General features: G+C 43.7%; 1 protein-coding gene across 1 annotated transcript in view; it reads left to right on the plus strand.

Moving 5' to 3' along the window:
• LOC309558730 (dynein axonemal heavy chain 11-like) overlaps positions 1-21,423 on the plus strand; it is a gene marked incomplete at both ends in the record, with an annotated part of 1,130,439 nt that overhangs the window by 746,472 nt on the left and 362,544 nt on the right. Inside the window, 2 exons of the mRNA XM_082261779.1 lie at positions 2,894-3,040; positions 21,231-21,344. Of these exons, the coding sequence (XP_082117905.1) occupies positions 2,894-3,040; positions 21,231-21,344 (261 nt within the window). The remainder of the gene's footprint in view (positions 1-2,893; positions 3,041-21,230; positions 21,345-21,423) is intronic.

The raw sequence follows: 21,423 nt of genomic DNA on the forward strand, positions 1-21,423 counted from the left end.
ACAACTTGGGTTGTCCTTGTCCTCTTTAGTCCGGATGACATGGCATCCCATTTTTCCAAAAATAACTTCACATTTTGATTCGTCTGACCACAGAACAGTTTTCCACTTTGCCACAGTCCATTTTCAATGAACCTTGGCCCAAAGAAAATGCCTGCGCTTCTGGATCATGTTTAGATATGGCTTCTTTTTTGGCCCATAGAGTTTTAGCCGGCAACGGCGAATGGCACGTTGGATTATGTTCACTGACAATGTTTTCTGGAAGTATTCCTGAGCCCATGTTGTGATTTCCATTACAGTAGCCTTCCTGTATGTGATGCAGTGGCTTCTAAGGGCTCACAAATCACAGGCATCCAGTATGGTTTTCCGGTCTTGACCCTTACGCACAGAGATTGTTCCAGATTCTCTGAATCGTTGGATGATATTATGCACTGTAGATGATGATAACTTCAAACTCTTTGCAATTTTTCTCTGAGAAACTCCTTTTTGATATTGCTCCACTATTTTTCGCCGCAGCATTGGGAGAATTGGTGATCCTCTGCCCATCTTGACTTCTGAGAGACACTGCCTCTCTGAGAGGCTCTTTTTATACCCAATCATGTTGCCAATTGACCTAATAAGTTGCAAATTGGTCCTCCAGCTGTTCCTTATATGTACATTTAACTTTTCCTGCTTTTATTGCCAACTTTTTTGGAATGTGTAGCTCTCATGAAATCCAAAATTAGCCTATATTTGGTATGACATTTCAAAATGTCTCACTTTCAACATTTGACATGTTATCTATATTATATTGTGAATAAAATATAAGTTTATGAAATTTGTAAATTAGTCCATTCTTTCTTTACTCACAATATGTACAGTGTCCCAACTTTTTTGGAATTGGGTTTGTGTATATATATATATATATATATATATATATATATATATAAAGAGAGGGTTGCTGCACTTAAAGTTTAATGTAGAAAAATAACATTCAAAGCAAATACGAAAATACATATTATTACATGTTTTTTTTTCTACATTAAATTTTAGGTGCAGCAATTTTGTCTTCTTTTTTCTATATTTGGCCTCTGGGGAGGGCCTGATTGCATTTATATATATATATATATATATATATGTAGCACTTCCCCCTTGAGGACTACCAGGTGTCACACTTACGGGTCCCCCTGAGTTACCATTAGCAATCTTGACATGCACAGTCTCTCTTTTGCTTCTTGGCTCGTCCAATAATCAGTCCAGAGGTATGTAGTTGTTTTTGTGTTTATTTATAAATTAGGGTTGGGAGAAGGGAATAGTGGGATACTCCGAATTAACTATGCACATAATTGGAGGACTTCTATCTCTTGGTACAGCCAGGCTGTTGATCCACCTTGCCACTGAGATGGATTTAGCTTTAAGTCTCTTTCCTAAGATGACTTGATGAACTAAGGTTATCTTCAGGACACTCTCCTCAGTATCCTCTTTTTTTAACTGCCGACACCTGCCCACTGGCTACTCTTGGGGTGGCCACCCTCAGGTCAGACCCCTTAACACGAGCCCCTGTACTTAACACGAGCCAGCGCTCAGTTCAGAAGCCTTGCGTGTGGCAAGGGCAGCTTACACATCTGGAAAGGCACCATCAATGCTGAAAGGTATATCCTCCCATCCAGACGTCAACACGTCTCTTTCAGGGAAGACCTTGAACTTTCCAACATGACAATGCCAGACCACATACTGCATCAATTACAACATCATGGCTGCGTAGAAGAAGAATCCGGTTACTAAAATGGCCAGCCTGCAGTCCAGATATTTCACCCATAGAAAACATTTGGCGCATCATAAAGAGGAAGATGCGACAAAGAAGACCTAAGACAGTTGAGCAACTAGAAGCCTGTATTAGACAAGAATGGGACAACATTCCTATTCCTAAACTTGAGCAACTTGTCTCCTCAGTCCCCAGAAGTTTGCAGACTGTTATAAAAAGAAGAGGGGATGCCACACAGTGGTAAACATGGCCTCCAACTTTTTTGAGATGTGTTGATGCCATGAAATTTAAAATCAACTTATTTTTCACTTAAAATTATACATTTTCTCAGTTTAAACATTTGATAGGCCATCTATGTTGTATTCTGAATAAAATATTGAAATTTGAAACTTCCACATCGTTGCATTCTGTTTTTATTCACAATTTGTACAGTGTCCAAACGTTTTTGAAATCGAGTAGATATGGTGGAGCAATTCATTCTCAAATTTCACAAGAAAAGCAGTTAGGTTGATCACATCAGATCTCAGTGCTCTGCCCTCTCCCTCTTCCTGTTCATCTGCTCTGTGTTAACATTAGAAATTAGAAGGCTTGGAGGCTGCCATGCCACTTCTGGGTAAGCAGGGTAAGCTGAGCTGTTAAATCAGAAGTTAAAATGCTTCTAAGGATGAAATTACTACATAGTGCAATCAAAAGATAAAGTGACTGCAATGGCCAAACAGGAGGTTTGTGTGTTTAATAGGCAGTAGTACTGTGCAGTAAAGTTTATGCATGGTGCCTTTCTAAGGATTTCAAAAGGATAATTTATAGACACAAGGTAACTTTACAAAGCAATTATAAGTTGTACATTAATATTGTCACACACTGACAATTATACTCTGCCAGCATTCTAAAAGAATTTATTTAGAATTTTACAGAAAAGAATGAAACCTTTTATATGCAAATCAGAAGCCAACGATTCATTTTGACTGCCTTCAAGCCAGCATTTCGATAAATACAGAGAGATAATTACACATCCTCCAGAGGAACAATGTAATTACCCACGTTTACAATGAAGCCCAAGGCAACGTTTATTCTTTAAGCTAACCAATTTTGTTATAATTGAAAATATTGTCTTAAAACTTAATTAACCAAGTCTCTGTTGTAATGATACAGGTGGAAGATCTGAAGTCCAAACTTGCCATACAGGAAGTAGAACTTCATCAGAGGAACAGAGATACAGAAGCACTTATCGACAAGATTGGCCAGCAGACAGAAAAACTAAACCAGGAGAAATCTGTGGCAGATGCAGAGGAACAAAAGGTAATTACCTAGGATCTGAACACAGTAAAGCAAGGTATGCACGTATAGAAATATGGACGGTTCAGCAGAAACTGTACTTGTGTACCCCTTGGTTGTTAGACCGACTTCTGTCGAACAGTCCTGCTGGCAAACCAACATTCAATCAGCAGTGTCAGTGTATTCTGACGGTGGGGGACCCCGCTGTCGGACAACAAATACACAGCGGAAGAGACTCTGTGATTTTTTTTTTCTCGTTCAACCCACAGGGGTATACTTAGCATTAGTCCTGGCAAAAAAAAATCTTTTGAAAGATTTAATTCTGTTAAGCCAGCAATGTGATTTAAACACATTTTGAATGCTGCCAGAGAGATGTATTTCCTAGTTAAGCAAATCAGCTTTCTGCTTTCTGTTTTAGCTTTTGGCATCCTGAATCACTTTAGATTCTCCACCCTGATCAGTAGATAATGAACCAGCATCCTCATCCCTATACAGAATCCTAGTGAAAGTGAACCTGTCCTATTAAAATCTTACCACGTCAATAAAAGGCAAAAGTCTTGTAGAATATCAAGGTAACCGGAAATCAATAGTTTCACAGCATGAGTACATCCCTTGTGTGGAACAAATTGGGAGAGGATATGAGCTGTGATGTTCCCACATCTATATCATCAAGACAACTTTCTCCCTCTCTTTTACCCTCTCAAAGTTTGGTTGTTAGGGTTAAACAAAGATGACAAATTTTTCATGTCACTTTTTGTTACAAAAATAAAGTTTCAAACACAGAAAACTGCTATTTTTTAAAAAATTATAAAAAGTGTCTATATGCTTGTATGCTGTCATAGGCACTGATGACAAGCAAAGTAAGTCTACCTCAACATTCGCACAAAACTAAAACCTGATTTGGTTGGAATTACTTTCTTTTTGATGTTTTTCGTTGTTGACCCTTGGAGGTATTTAATTGATATATCTTTAGATATTTTTCATTTTTGATAGTGATAGGATAGGATTTTTTTCCCCATTTTTTGCTTCACCACATTCACTAAGCTAAGGGTCCTTTCACACGAACAATCCGATCAGATCCACCTGTCAAATTTTTTAGGCGGACCTGATCGGATCCTCCATGCATCCCTATGGAGCAGCGGATGTCAGCGGAGACATCTCTGCTGACACCCGCTGACACCCGCATCCGATCCTGTCCGTGAAATCCGGATGGATGGAAACCCTATTTTTCATTTGTCCAGCGGATGGGATCGGATGAGAATGGACAGGCGGTCCGTTCTCATCCGATTCCCCCATAGAGAGCAACAGGGCTCTGACACCTCCCTCTCCGCACACAGAGCGGAGACGGAGCTGTCATCCGCCTGCTCAGCGGGGATCGGCAGATCGATCCCGCTGAGCAGAGAACGGAGCTCATCGGTAGGCGGATCGTGTGAAAGGACCCTAAGTAAACATTTACATTGCTAAGGTAGGCCATATACAGTGCCTTGAAAAAGTATTCATACCCCTTAAAATTTTCCACATTTTGTCATGTTACAACCAAAAGCCTAAATGTATTTTATTGGGATTTTATGTGATAAACCAAGTGGCACATAACTGAGAAGTGGAGAGAATATAATAAATGGTTTTCAATTTTTTTTACAAATAAATATGTGAAAAGTGTGGCGTGCATTTGTATTCGACCCCCTTTACTCTGATACCCCTAACTAAAATCTAATAGGACCATCTGCCTTCAGAAGTCACCGAATTAGTAAATAGAGTCCACCTGTGTGTAATTTAATAACAGTATAAATACAGCTGTTCTGTGAAGCCCTCAGTGGTTTGTTAGAGAACCTTAGTGAACAAACAACATCATGAAGGCCAAGGAACACACAAGACAGGTCAGTTGTGGAGAAGTTTAAAGCAGGGTTAGGTTATAAAAAAAAAAATATCCCAAGATTTTAACATCTCACGGAGCACTGTTCAATCCATCATTGGAAAATGGAAAGAGTATGGCACAACTGCAAACCTACCGAGACATGGCCGTCCACCTAAACTGACAGGCCGGGCAAGGAGAGCATTAATCAGAGAAGCAGCTAAGAGGCCCATTGTAACTGGAGGAGCTGCAGAGATCCACAGCTCAGGTGAGAGAAACTTTCCACAGGACAACTATTAGACGTGCATTCCACAAATCTGGGCTTTATGGAAGAGGGGCAAGAAGAAAGCCATTGCTGAAAGAAAGCCATAATGGAGTCCTGTTTGCAGTTTGCGGGAAGCCATATGGGGGGCACATCAAACATGTGGAAGAAGGTGATCTGGTCAGATGAGACGAAAATTCAACTTTTTGGCCTAAAAGCAAAACGCTATGTGTGGTGGAAAACTAACACTGCACATCATCCTGAACACACAATCCTCACAGTGAAACATGGTGGGGGCAGCATGATGTTGGGGAAATCTGGTCAGAGTTGATGGGGAAAATGAATGGAGACAAATACAGGGCAATCTTAGAAGAAAACCTGTTAGGGTTGGCTAAAGTCTTGAGACTGGGGTGGAGGTTCCACTTCCAGCAGGACAACGATCCTAAACATACAGCCAGATAAATGGCTGTATGTCTAAACTAAACTAAATGGTTTAGATCAAAGCATATTCATGTGTTAGAATTGCCCAGTCAAAGTCCAGACCTAAATCCACTTGAGAATCTGTGGCAAGACATGATAATTGCTGTTCACAGACGCTCTCCCTTCCAATCTGACAGAGCTTGAGCCATTTTGCAAAAAATGGGCAAAAATGTCACTTTATTTATAAAAAATTTTGAAAACCATTTATCCTTTTCCTTCCACTTCACAATGATGTGCCACTTCATGTTAGTCTATCACATAAATTCCAATAAAATACATTTACGTTTTTGGTTGTAACATGACAAAATGTGGAAAATTTCAAGGGGTATGAATACTTTTTCAAGGCACTGTTATGCAATTTTCTTTCCTTCAACCACAGGTTTTAATTGAAGCTTCTTTTTTATTGAGTTTCCAAAGCTTATACAAAAGTCACATCCCCAAGCCCTCACAGGGGTTGGACACAGTGCAGAAAACACTGTTAACAGAACCTTCAATAGTAAAACAAAGTAAACCCAATTATTTCACAGAGCTGGTATGTGGCTCAAGTAAAAGGAGATAGGAAAGCAATAAACTACAATGAATGCCCAGTGCAAATTAACCATATGATCCTTCTGAATGAAACCTCAAATAAAGGAAGTAGGGAGGTAAGTTGTATCAAGTTTTAACCACACATGAAGGTGTCATTAAACTTTAGGAGGTATAACCATAGAAGGATCCTCAAGCCAACCTGCCCACACCTTAGTAATTTGTTTCAGACATCCTCTGTTACTGTAAGTGTCTTGGTAGAAAGGTAAAGTGGAGCTCACTAGGTGCTTCCAAAAACAAATAGAGGGGGGAAAAGGCTTTTATCAATGTAACCTAATAGCTTTTCTAACGTAAAACAGTAGGAGGCCGAGGATTGTCTGTAGAGACCTGGTTGCTCGAATATTGCTCGTTGCCCCCAACAACCATTCAATGTTGATGAGGAAATCCCTCCTGTGTAGCTATTGTGTTCTGACAGCGGAAGATTACTCAGTAGTGTTGAGCGAACACGGACTGTATTATTCGTGTTCGTACCGAATAATTGGATTTTTTGTACCCGAACACGGACACGGACACTTTACTGTATGTTCGGGTAAAAATCCGTGTTCGGTCGTTTTATTTCCGGGTTTTGCATGCTTTGGCGCTCTTTTCATGGCGGGCTTTCAACAGCCAATCAACAATCGTTTAACTGGTGTGCCTTAAGCCATCCCAGCCATGCCTGCAAATGTCTCAGTAGCTGTGATTGGCCGTCTGAAGCATGTGACCAAGTCTTTATAAGTTCGAGGCAGCCGCAGCGGCGTCATTATGCTGCTTAGATTCAGGGACAGAGCACACATCAACGTGCTGGCTGCTGATTAGGGAAAGATAGGCAGGAAAAAACCATTTGTGTCCGGATAGAATTGAGGGACAGGTCGGAGTGTTTAGGCAGGGCGAGTTGTAGGCATTTTAGGGATAGAGTCTGCTGAATTATAGGGTCAGTGTCTTCTACAAACTACAATCGATATTGCTGTGTGGGGGGTGGGGTCTGCACTCAATCCTGATCTACGATCTCTTCTCAATCCTGTTAGGGACAGAGTCTGCTGAATTTTAGGGAAACTGTGTTCTACAAACTACAATCGATATTGCTGTGTGGTGTGGGATTGGAGATAGGCAGGTGTCAGTGATCCACATCCATTTTTCTGTGTGTGAGCTGCAGTGAACACAATCTTTTTGGGCTGCAGTGAACACAATCTTTTTGGGCTGCAGTGAACACAATCTTTTTGGGCTGCAGTGAACACAATCTTTTTGGGCTGCAGTGAACACAATCTTTTTGGGGTGCAGTGAACAAAATCTTTTTGGGGTGCAGTGAACACAATCCTTTTTGGTGTGCAGTGAACACAATCTTTGTGGGGTGCAGTGAACAAAATCCTTTGTGGGGTGCAGTGAACACAATCTTTTTGGGGTGCAGTGAACAAAATCCTTTTTGGGGTGCAGTGAACAACATCCTTTTTGGGGTGCAGTGAACACAATCTTTTTGGGGTGCAGTGAACAAAATCCTTTGTGGGGTGCAGTGAACACAATCTTTTTGGGGTGCAGTGAACACAATCTTTTTGGGGTGGAGTGAACAACATCCTTTTTGGGGTGCAGTGAACAAAATCCTTTTTGGGGTGCAGTGAACAAAATCATTTTTGGGGTGCAGTGAACACAATCTTTTTGGGGTGCAGTGAACACAATCTTTGTGGGGTGCAGTGAACACAATCTTTTTGGGGTGGAGTGAACAACATCCTTTTTGGGGTGCAGTGAACAACATCCTTTTTGGGGTGCAGTGAACACAATCTTTTTGGGGTGCAGTGAACACAATCTTTGTGGGGTACAGTGAACAGAATCTTTGTGGGGTGCAGTGAACACAATCTTTGGGGGGTACAGTGAACACAATCTTTGTGAGGTGCAGTGAACACAATCTTTGTGGGGTGCAGTGAACACAATCATTGTGGGGTGCAGTGAACTCAATCTTTGTGGGGTACAGTGAACACAATCTCATACTTCTGAAGGTTTGAGGGTGCTGCCTGTTCCATACTCCCCCTACTCCTCATCTAGCCTTTTAGGGGTACAAACAATAGTAATTGGGGCCTAGTGTGGTTGTGTACGTGTGATATACATACACTTTTTTGGGATCATATTTTCTATTCCGCTATTTAATCAAAAACCTTTGGGGATCAGTTAAATTGGGGGATAGTCTGTGTTGGTACGTGTGAGAGAGATCCACCTTTCCAAGTTGTTGGGGTTCATCTCATACTTCTGAAGGTTTGAGGGTGCTGCCTGTTCCATACTCCCCCTACTCCTAGCCTTTTAGGGGTACAAACAATAGTAATTGGGGCCTAGTGTGGTTGTGTACGTGTGATATACATACACTTTTTTGGGATCATATTTTCTATTCCGCTATTTAATCAAAAACCTTTGGGGATCAGTTAAATTGGGGGATAGTCTGTGTTGGTACGTGTGAGAGAGATCCACCTTTCCAAGTTGTTGGGGTTCATCTCATACTTCTGAAGGTTTGAGGGTGCTGCCTGTTCCATACTCCCCCTACTCCTAGCCTTTTAGGGGTACAAACAATAGTAATTGGGGCCTAGTGTGGTTGTGTACGTGTGATATACATACACTTTTTTGGGATCATATTTTCTATTCCGCTATTTAATCAAAAACCTTTGGGGATCAGTTAAATTGGGGGATAGTCTGTGTTGGTACGTGTGAGAGAGATCCACCTTTCCAAGTTGTTGGGGTTCATCTCATACTTCTGAAGGTTTGAGGGTGCTGCCTGTTCCATACTCCCCCTACTCCTAGCCTTTTAGGGGTACAAACAATAGTAATTGGGGCCTAGTGTGGTTGTGTACGTGTGATATACATACACTTTTTTGGGATCATATTTTCTATTCCGCTATTTAATCAAAAACCTTTGGGGATCAGTTAAATTGGGGGATAGTCTGTGTTGGTACGTGTGAGAGAGATCCACCTTTCCAAGTTGTTGGGGTTCATCTCATACTTCTGAAGGTTTGAGGGTGCTGCCTGTTCCATACTCCCCCTACTCCTAGCCTTTTAGGGGTACAAACAATAGTAATTGGGGCCTAGTGTGGTTGTGTACGTGTGATATACATACACTTTTTTGGGATCATATTTTCTATTCCGCTATTTAATCAAAAACCTTTGGGGATCAGTTAAATTGGGGGATAGTCTGTGTTGGTACGTGTGAGAGAGATCCACCTTTCCAAGTTGTTGGGGTTCATCTCATACTTCTGAAGGTTTGAGGGTGCTGCCTGTTCCATACTCCCCCTACTCCTAGCCTTTTAGGGGTACAAACAATAGTAATTGGGGCCTAGTGTGGTTGTGTACGTGTGATATACATACACTTTTTTGGGATCATATTTTCTATTCCGCTATTTAATCAAAAACCTTTGGGGATCAGTTAAATTGGGGGATAGTCTGTGTTGGTACGTGTGAGAGAGATCCACCTTTCCAAGTTGTTGGGGTTCATCTCATACTTCTGAAGGTTTGAGGGTGCTGCCTGTTCCATACTCCCCCTACTCCTAGCCTTTTAGGGGTACAAACAATAGTAATTGGGGCCTAGTGTGGTTGTGTACGTGTGATATACATACACTTTTTTGGGATCATATTTTCTATTCCGCTATTTAATCAAAAACCTTTGGGGATCAGTTAAATTGGGGGATAGTCTGTGTTGGTACGTGTGAGAGAGATCCACCTTTCCAAGTTGTTGGGGTTCATCTCATACTTCTGAAGGTTTGAGGGTGCTGCCTGTTCCATACTCCCCCTACTCCTAGCCTTTTAGGGGTACAAACAATAGTAATTGGGGCCTAGTGTGGTTGTGTACGTGTGATATACATACACTTTTTTGGGATCATATTTTCTATTCCGCTATTTAATCAAAAACCTTTGGGGATCAGTTAAATTGGGGGATAGTCTGTGTTGGTACGTGTGAGAGAGATCCACCTTTCCAAGTTGTTGGGGTTCATCTCATACTTCTGAAGGTTTGAGGGTGCTGCCTGTTCCATACTCCCCCTACTCCTAGCCTTTTAGGGGTACAAACAATAGTAATTGGGGCCTAGTGTGGTTGTGTACGTGTGATATACATACACTTTTTTGGGATCATATTTTCTATTCCGCTATTTAATCAAAAACCTTTGGGGATCAGTTAAATTGGGGGATAGTCTGTGTTGGTACGTGTGAGAGAGATCCACCTTTCCAAGTTGTTGGGGTTCATCTCATACTTCTGAAGGTTTGAGGGTGCTGCCTGTTCCATACTCCCCCTACTCCTAGCCTTTTAGGGGTACAAACAATAGTAATTGGGGCCTAGTGTGGTTGTGTACGTGTGATATACATACACTTTTTTGGGATCATATTTTCTATTCCGCTATTTAATCAAAAACCTTTGGGGATCAGTTAAATTGGGGGATAGTCTGTGTTGGTACGTGTGAGAGAGATCCACCTTTCCAAGTTGTTGGGGTTCATCTCATACTTCTGAAGGTTTGAGGGTGCTGCCTGTTCCATACTCCCCCTACTCCTAGCCTTTTAGGGGTACAAACAATAGTAATTGGGGCCTAGTGTGGTTGTGTACGTGTGATATACATACACTTTTTTGGGATCATATTTTCTATTCCGCTATTTAATCAAAAACCTTTGGGGATCAGTTAAATTGGGGGATAGTCTGTGTTGGTACGTGTGAGAGAGATCCACCTTTCCAAGTTGTTGGGGTTCATCTCATACTTCTGAAGGTTTGAGGGTGCTGCCTGTTCCATACTCCCCCTACTCCTAGCCTTTTAGGGGTACAAACAATAGTAATTGGGGCCTAGTGTGGTTGTGTACGTGTGATATACATACACTTTTTTGGGATCATATTTTCTATTCCGCTATTTAATCAAAAACCTTTGGGGATCAGTTAAATTGGGGGATAGTCTGTGTTGGTACGTGTGAGAGAGATCCACCTTTCCAAGTTGTTGGGGTTCATCTCATACTTCTGAAGGTTTGAGGGTGCTGCCTGTTCCATACTCCCCCTACTCCTAGCCTTTTAGGGGTACAAACAATAGTAATTGGGGCCTAGTGTGGTTGTGTACGTGTGATATACATACACTTTTTTGGGATCATATTTTCTATTCCGCTATTTAATCAAAAACCTTTGGGGATCAGTTAAATTGGGGGATAGTCTGTGTTGGTACATGTGAGAGAGATCCACCTTTCCAAGTTGTTGGGGTTCATCTCATACTTCTGAAGGTTTGAGGGTGCTGCCTGTTCCATACCCCCCCTACTCCTCATCTAGCCTTTTAGGGGTACAAACAATAGTAATTGGGGCCTAGTGTGGTTGTGTACGTGTGATATACATACACTTTTTTTGGATCATATTTTCTTTTCCGCTATTTAATCAAAAACCTTTGGGGATCAGTTAAATTGGGGGATAGTCTGTGTCGGTACGTGTGAGAGAGATCCACCTTTCCAAGTTGTTGGGGTTCATCTCATACTTCTGAAGGTTTGAGGGTGCTGCCTGTTCCATACCCCCCCTACTCCTCATCTAGCCTTTTAGGGGTACAAACAATAGTAATTGGGGCCTAGTGTGGTTGTGTACGTGCGAGATACATACACTTTTTTTGATCATATTTCCTATTCCGCTATTCAATAAAAACCTTTGAGGATCAATTGAATTGCGGGATAGTCTGTGTCGGTACGTGTGAGAGAGATCCACCTTTCCAAGTTGTTGGGGTTCATCTCATACTTCTGAAGGTTTGAGGGTGCTGCCTGTTCCATACTCCCCCTACTCCTCATCTAGCCTTTTAGGGGTACAAACAATAGTAATTGGGGCCTAGTGTGGTTGTGTACGTGCGAGATACATACACTTTTTTTGATCATATTTCCTATTCCGCTATTCAATAAAAACCTTTGAGGATCAATTGAATTGCGGGATAGTCTGTGTCGGTACGTGTGAGAGAGATCCACCTTTCCAAGTTGTTGGGGTTCATCTCATACTTCTGAAGGTTTGAGGGTGCTGCCTGTTCCATACTCCCCCTACTCCTCATCTAGCCTTTTAGGGGTACAAACAATAGTAATTGGGGCCTAGTGTGGTTGTGTACGTGTGATATACATACACTTTTTTTGGATCATATTTTCTATTCCGCTATTTAATCAAAAACCTTTGGGGATCAGTTAAATTGGGGGATAGTCTGTGTTGGTACGTGTGAGAGAGATCCACCTTTCCAAGTTGTTGGGGTTCATCTCATACTTCTGAAGGTTTGAGGGTGCTGCCTGTTCCATACTCCCCCTACTCCTCATCTAGCCTTTTAGGGGTACAAACAATAGTAATTGGGGCCCAGTGTGGTTGTGTACGTGTGATATACATACACTTTTTTGGGATCATATTTTCTATTCCGCTATTTAATCAAAAACCTTTGGGGATCAGTTAAATTGGGGGATAGTCTGTGTCGGTACGTGTGAGAGAGATCCACCTTTCCAAGTTGTTGGGGTTCATCTCATACTTCTGAAGGTTTGAGGGTGCTGCCTGTTCCATACCCCCCCTACTCCTCATCTAGCCTTTTAGGGGTACAAACAATAGTAATTGGGGCCTAGTGTGGTTGTGTACGTGTGATATACATACACTTTTTTTGGATCATATTTTCTATTCCGCTATTTAATCAAAAACCTTTGGGGATCAGTTAAATTGGGGGATAGTCTGTGTCGGTACGTGTGAGAGAGATCCACCTTTCCAAGTTGTTGGGGTTCATCTCATACTTCTGAAGGTTTGAGGGTGCTGCCTGTTCCATACTCCCCCCTACTCCTCATCTAGCCTTTTAGGGGTACAAACAATAGTAATTGGGGCCCAGTGTGGTTGTGTACGTGTGATATACATACACTTTTTTTGGATCATATTTTCTATTCCGCTATTTAATTTAACTGGGCCTCCATGCGAGACCTGTGTGCCTTGTTGCGCTGTTTTGAGTACTCCACCAACATGGCCAGTGGCAATGACGCCGTTCTCAGCTTAACTATCCCACTTCTATGCCTCCTTGAAAAAACAATTCGGGCGATGATGGAAGAGGATGTGGCACAGGATGAGGAGGAGGAGGAGGATGAAGAGGTAACATTTCCAAGGCTTTCAGGGCAGTCATTCGCAAGGGGCTCCGAGGGTGGGTTCCTGCACACGCAAACGCCAGGGACGCAATTGTCCAGCAGGGGCACAGTTCTGGAGGATGAGGAGGATGAGGAGGAGGAGGAGCTGGAGGAGGAGATGGAACCATGTTCACAGCAGGGTGGCACCCAGGCCAGCTCATGGCCATCACTGGTGCGTGGCTGGGGGGATACAGAGGACACGGACGATACACCTCCCACAGAGGACAGCCTTTCGTTGCCTCTGGGCAGCCTGGCACACATGAGCGATTACATGCTGCAGTGTCTCCACAACGACCGCCGAGTTGCCCACATTCTAACTTGTGCTGATTACTGGGTGGCCACGCTGCTGGATCCCCGTTACAAGGACAACGTACCGTCCTTAATTCACTCACTGGAGCGCGATCGCAAGATGCGCGAGTACAAGCGCACGCTGGTAGACGCCATGCTGCTGGCATTCCCATCTGACAGCGGGGCCACAGTGGAAGCACAAGGCAGAGGAGGAGGAGGAGGAGGTCGCCAACGCAACCAGGGCACCGCCAGCACCTCAGAAGGCAGGGTTAGCATGGCCGAAATGTGGAAAAGCTTTGTCAGCACGCCACAACAAACAGCAGCACCAGCAGCTCAGATGGAACGTCTTAGCAGGAGGCAGCATTTTACCAACATGGTGGAGCAGTATGTGTGCACACGCCTACATGTAGTGAATGACGGGTCTGCCCCCTTCAACTTCTGGGTCTCCAAATTGGGCACATGGCTTGAGCTTGCCCTTTACGCCTTGGAGGTGCTGGCGTGCCCTGCAGCCAGTGTATTATCTGAACGGGTATTTAGCACGGCTGGGGGCGTTATAACAGACAAGCGCAGCCGCCTGTCCAGAGACAATGTGGACAAGCTCACGTTCATTAAAATGAACCAGGCATGGATCCCACGGGACTTTTCCGTACCTTATGCAGAATAGCAATGGATACCGACCTTACCCACCCATTGTTCCATTTTTGCTCTTTCTCACTCTTTTGGGGTGTACCCTCATTTAAAATTTTTGAAAAGAAGCAGTGTTGGCTACCTCGTCCTCCTCCTCAGGGCCAGATTAATGTAGGGGCTATTGGAGCTGCAGCTCCAGGCCCCTACCTTTTATATAGGCCCCGGGTTGGCCATATTCACTGTTACCGCTCTTCTGTCACTTGTAAACACAGAAGTCTGGCTTCTATGCTCGCTTCCCCAGGCAGCACCCTCAGAACCTCCCCACACAGCGTGAAGGCCGGACAAGGAGGGACAGTTGGCGATGCATGGATGTGTTTATGGGCTTCAGAGACAGCATCCCATGTTGAATTAGGCATGCATGGCTGCACCCTTCCTCCTCTGGGTGCATGGCAAGGCACGGCCCTTAAGGCCCTTCAAAATCCTCAGCACCAAGCCCATGATGCTGTTAATCCGGCCCTGGTCCTCCTCCACCGCCGCTTCCACCTACACCGCCCATAGGTGTGCGCAGCCTATTGCATTAAGGTGTGCACCCCAAAGTTGAAATACACATGCATGTGTTTGCCAGCAGGGAGAGTAATGTATCGGGGCCATGTACCTGTAGGCAAGGAGAAATAGAGCAGAGCAGGTCCCAGGGAGATCTTTCCCATCTCCTCACTGGCAATGCTATGTGCCCTAGGTGATTAGGGTGTGCCCAGGCACACCCAGCACACCCTGTGCGCACGCCTATGTCACCGCCACATCCACCACCACCTCAACCTCCCTCCTACTCCATATGGGCCTCGTCCTTCAGAGATGAAGAAGAACATTGTTTTATTTTTCTGTTTTTTTTTTGTTGTTTTAAGTTATTTCCCTATCCACATTTGTTTGCAGAGCACTTGTCATGCTCTTAATTACGTTTTGCTGCCATTTGCAGCACTCTAGCCCTTTCCTTTGGTGTTTTAGAGCCATTTTAGTGCCTTAAAGTTCGGGTCCCCATTGACTTCAATGGGGTTCGGTGTCCGGGAAAAGTTCGGTAAAAGTCCGGGACACGGACCCGGACTTTTTTTTAAAGTTCGGCCGAACCCGTCGAACACGGACATCTAGGCGTTCGCTCAACCCTATTACTCAGCCATCAGAATTGAATGATCTATGCAGGCACCTATAGGTGCTGGCAGTCAGGCTGGTTGTACTGAGGTTGATCGTTAGAGCGACTTCAATACAACCAGACTGCCCATACATAGATTTCAATCCATCTGGTTTATGCTGAACCAGATCAAATTTCTATCTGTTTATGGCCATCTTAAAGTATAACTAAGGACAAAACTTTTTTCTTTAGTTTTGGATAGAAAGGAGATAGATTAGAACAACTATCAGTTTTCAGTTACTGTCTGTACTCCCTTTAAGGAGATTCAACCTCTCTTTTTAGATGCAATGGACGCAAACCACCACTCACTCCAATGGAAAAACTCGACTCAATATTGTATTTTCCCACCTCTGTACTCCCTGCAACCTCTCTAACACCCCCTTTCCTCTCCCCGAACACAACCTTATCCATTTCACACTCTCACTGTCTCCTACCTCACATGCCGCCAATCTGCAAACAGCTACCCACAGGAACCTTCACCATCTCAACCCTTCCCCTATTTATTCTGCTACCGACTGCCTTTATGATAAAATTGCACCACTCTCCTGCCCAGACCTGACCACTTCCATCTACAATAACATACTATCATCCTCCCTGGACACACTCGCTTCTCTTTCTACATGTAGAACCAGGCATCGTCTGCTACAACCCAGGAAAACAGACAACATCAAAAGTCTCAAGAGATGCAGCTGTGTTCTTGAGCGAGCGTGGTGTAAAACCAAATCCCTGCAAAAATTCACCCTCTATAAATATGCCCTTCTCAAATATAACTCCTGCCTCTACTCTACTAAATAAACCTACTATACCACTCTCATCAAAACCCTCTTATCCAAACCTCGTCAACTCTTTTCTACCCTTAATTCCTTATTTCACCCCCCACTGCCTCCAGGAGACTGCCAATTATTTCAAAAACAAAATCGACACAATTCATGATGAGATATCCAGTGCCCAGCTTCCTCCCCAAACCAGCACACCTATCAGGTATCAAGTGCTGGAGGCCAATGGAGAGAGGGCTTCCCTTGCAGCTAAGTTCCAAACTCCCCTGGAGATGAGACAGGAGGAGTTAGGCCCAAAGTCGCACAGGTCACCTGCAGAGTTGCTTGCAGAAAAGGGTTCAGGGATACCGCTGTTGTGCTCCGGGGTTACTGCAGGCAGGTGGCACCTGTGAGATGAAGCAGGTACTTAGGATCGCTGAGACAGAGGGTGGTTGATTCAAGCCAAGGTTCGATGCCAGGTGGGTAGTGGAGGAGACAAGGTCAAGTGGTAGCCAAGGTCTGGACAGGTAGCAGGCAGAGAAGATCCATTAAACAAGCCGAGGTCAAAGTCAGGAAGCAAGCTGGAGATGGAGGTGTAACAAGCCGAGTCAGTAACCAGGAATCACAGGAAACACAAGACGTTGGTAGAAGCTGAAGATCAAACAGCACTTAGAGAAGGGCTGGCTCCCTTATAAAGGCCCAGGTGAGGGGCTGAGGGAGATGCTGGGTCCTAGAGCCCTTCTCCTATTCTGACGGATACTGGGTCCTAGAGCCATCCTGCTATTGGTACCCTGACAACACCAGGTCCAAAACCGTACTCAATACTTTCCTCCTTCAGCCTTGTTACCACAGAAGAAGTTGCCAATCTCCTTTCCACAGCCCACCTCACCACCTGTCCCCTCGAAACCTGTCCCCTCACAATACTACTGCCTTCCCGCTCTATCCTAAAGTTTCTAACCCTCATCTTCATCCTCTCCCTCTCCTCTGGCACCTTTCCCTGCTCGCTCGAACTTGAACTGGTTACCCCCATACTAAATAAACCCTCACTGGACCCCGTCTGTTTGAATAACTTAGGACTAATCTCCCGGCTCCTGTTTGCCTCAAAGCTTCTTGAACACCTTGTCCACAACTATATGAGCTCCTACCTCACTGACAACAACCTTCTCGATCCCCTACAGTCCAGCTTCTGCCCACAACATTCCACTGAAACTGCCCTACTTAAACTCCCCAACGACTTACTAGTTGGTGAGACTAGACACAGTTAACCACCCACTGCTCCTCAACAAACCCCACTCCCTGCTCTTTCTTGGTTCTCCTCCTACCTCACTGCACTTTCAGTGTCACATACAGCACTATCTCCTCTGCTCCTCTTCCTCTTTCTGTTGGCACACCCCAAGGCTCTGTCTTTGGGCACCTACTTTTTTCTCTCTTTACCTCTTCCCTGGTAGCCTTACCATGGCTTACAGTTCCACCTCAATGCTCCACTCCTCAACTCACACCCTCAATCTCCTCACATATCACAAACTTACTGGGCGACATATTAGTGTAAATGTCACACCACTTTCTCAAACTCAATCTTTCTAAAACTGAGCTTGTGATATTTCCTCCTCCCCAATCCCATCCCCTTGACTTTACCAATGGCATCAACGGCACAACCAGTGGTCCCTCAACATATGCCAAAGTGCTTGTTGTAATCTGACTAACGACACCACAAAATAACTTATACACTCCTTGGTTATTTCCTGCCTTGACTACTGCAACACCCTCCTCACTGGCCTACCTTTACACAGGCTATCCCCCATTAGTCTATTATGAATTCTGCTGCTAGACTAATAACCCTACTAACCAATCTGTGACTGCTGCTCCTCTCTGCCAATCCCTTCACTGGCTTCCCCTACCCCATCTTATAAAATTCAAAATACTAACAACAACATACAAGGCCATCCACGACATTTCCCACAGCTATATCACCAACCTCATCTGGAGATATCACCCTTATAGCCCTCTTTGCTCCTCCCAAGACCTCCTGCTCTCTAGCTCCCGTCTCACCACCTCCCATGCTTACCTCCAGGACTTCTCCAGAGCCTTTCTTATCCTCTGGAACTCCCTGCCCCAGTATGTCTGATCAGCACCTACCCTGTCCTTCTCTTCCTGAAAACTCACTTATTCAGGGAAGCCTACCTCACCTCCACCTCCACCAGAACTGTACCCGAGTCACCTTCTTTAGATCATCCCCACGCAGCTATTACCTTTTGTACCAACTTCCCCTCCTTTTAGATTGTAAGCTACATGAGCAGGGCCCTCCTATTCCTGTATTGAACTGTTCTATAATTGTACTGTCCCCCTCCACATTGTAAAGTGCTGTGAAAACTGTTCGCGCTATATAAATCCTGTATAATAATAATACTAATATTTGTCCTATTTGCCATTATCATTGAAAGTGAAAGTAAAAAAATCCAAAAATCTTGGGTTGTCCTCAGAAAAGTAAAAGAGAGGAAATGTTCCAATGGAGACACTAGTTCTGGTGACCTGGGGATCCCCAAGGGATTCCCTTAATTTGCAGGGACTTCCTCTCACTTCCTGTGTGGCTATGGGACAGGAAATGAAGGGAAATCTCTACAATGGGACACAGATGGCGAAAGAAAATTTGACAGCAGTATAACCCTCTCTTGCTCTATCCAAATTAAAAAAATGTTGCCTATAGTTCTACTTTAAGTAAACAGCCTCTGCTTCTGTAGCAAATCAACCCCCTTGTGAAAAGAAAACAGGAGAGGAGCAGCCTCCAAAAGAGCCACAAATTGCAGTGAAAAAAACTCTTATTTTTAGTAGTGCATGGGAGTGCTAGAAGTCCTGTTATCTTGTATAGCTGCCTATGATAGGGTGACCAGACATCCCTGGACAGAAGACACTCTCCCTGGACCAAGTCTGTCCCCGGTTTTGTCCCCGGATTCAGGGCTGGATTAATGTAGACAGGGCATGTTGTGGGGGAAGGGCTAAGAGGTGGCTGCAGAGATAATCTGTGAGTGAAAGATGCAGAGGTGAGCTATGGATGTGGGGGCGAAAGTGTCCTCTGTGCATATCAAACCTCTGAACCCTGCACTCTATGCCTCACACCCTCCTGTATATTATGTAGTCCTGTACCCAGTGCTTTGTGTAATATGCAATTCTGTGCCCAGTGCTCTGGGTATTATGCAGTTCTGTGCCCAGAGCTTTGGGTATTATGTAGTCCTGTGCCCAGTGCTCTGTGTATTATGTAGTCCTGTACCCAGAACTCTGTGTATTATGCAGTCCTGTACCCAGAACTCTGTGTATTATGTAATCCTCTACCCAACACTCTGTGCATTATGTAGTCCTGTACCCAGCGCTCTGTGTATTATGTAGTCCTCTGCCCAGCACTCTGTGTATTGTGTAGTCCTGTACCCAGCACTCTGTGTATTATGTAGTCCTGTGCCCAGCACTCTATGTATTATGTAGCCCTGTGCCATTTGCCAATATAGAAAAAAATATGTCCCCAGATTTCATTTAAAAAAAACCTGGTCACCCTAGACTATGACCCTGCTGAGGATTTAACTTAACTACTTACTGTGCACCAATATTTTCTACTCAACCGGAAGTGATAGAGCATCTCCTCACTGAGAACTCAGACAGCAATAAAACCATTTAAACCTTACAATTAATCAGGGATTAAACTTAAAAATCAGGGAAAGCACACATCAATAAAAACCTGACAGAGGTTCTAACCATTCCACATTCTGTCCAAAACTAAAAGCTGGAATTCATCCAGGATTCTTTATTATCTAGTCACAGAGAATTTTTTGAACTGTTAACATCATTCCCCTTTAACATTGTAATTATAGGAAAAAATTCCATACCAATACGGTTTGGCATTTTGAATGTGGGTGATGGATGGAAATGCCCCATATAAGCTTTGCTTCATGTCTGGGTAACGTAAAGGACATTTTCCAAAGTTTATAGTGGTTTAGTTTTAAATTAAACTGACATATTTCAGAGGAAGATTGAAAAGAATTAAAATTGTCATTCAGTATGCTGTGTGCTAATATCTTGACTTGAGGCATGTTGAATATTTTGGTGGCTTCATCTAGCAATTTATCCCCCCGAGATGATCTGTAACGGAGAAGACGTGTCAGAATATTTAAAACCTCTTGCTAATTTGATGCCCTCAGGGTGTGCAGGGGTCCCTGGAGGGTAGGCTTGTTTAAAGTATGATTTCACAGCAGATCTATCATGAGAAAACTGTTCTATTGGTTTTAAACATGTTTTTTGGACATGAAGTCATCAGCTGATTGTCATTGTTGCTCATCCAATCTTCATAGGTGAGTGCTTACAGTGATAGAACTTTATACATCTGCGTGGTTAGAGAATAATCCGCTGTCTTCTTCACTGGGGATATGCTGATCTGGACACATGTGAATCATTATTTATTTTTATACAAACCCCACCCTTTTGTCAACAGTTATCTGTTACATCATTTTTGTTATTGCAGTTTAAAAAAACAAACAAAAAAGGTCAGGCAACATGCCACAACTTTATTTGCAGATTTATCAGCCTTTTTTCTACCAATCTATCCCTACCACTGGCTGGTGAATGAATTATGGCGCATAAGCCATTGTTTTCTTTCCTCTTCCTCTTGGTTTGTGGGATGGTTATACATGAACTTTTAGCATTACGCCAGTTTTCACTTTTACCTTTTGACAAAAAGAATTATGAGCTTGCATGCATTTATGTCATGTGATCTGTTTAGGTACAACCAGTGCTCATTTGGGTTCCCCTTTAAGGCTGGGTTCACACTGATGCGAATTGGATGTAGGTTTCTCTGCATCTAATTCGCATGACAGGAGACTGTGACCGGCTCTCAATGGAGCCCATTCACACATCTCCAGGGTGGCCGCAGAGCGAATTGCACAAGGTCTTGTGCATCTTTGGCTCAGTTTCACGTCCGAATTCAGGCAAAAATTCAGGCCTGATTCATCCCTGAAACAGAGAACAGGGAGGCACCAGACCTCTGCTGTAAGCCGCGTCCGCACACAGTGTGAACCCAGCCTTAGTGTGTATTGTATATCTTTCTGTGTATCATTCTCTAGGTGGCTGCTCTCCAAACTGAGATAACTAAGCAGCAACAAGAATCTGCAGATGACTTGGCCAAAGCAGAACCGGCTCTACAGGCAGCCAATGCAGCTCTGAACACTCTAAATCGGGTACCTTCACACCCTTGTATGTGATTATTTTATGTTTTATTTTTCTGTAACAAAATATGTCCTAAATGACTTGTCTTTG

The sequence above is a fragment of the Pelophylax lessonae genome, assembly GCF_965119305.1.
Source record: "Pelophylax lessonae genome assembly, chromosome: 6".
NCBI lineage: Eukaryota > Metazoa > Chordata > Amphibia > Anura > Ranidae > Pelophylax > Pelophylax lessonae.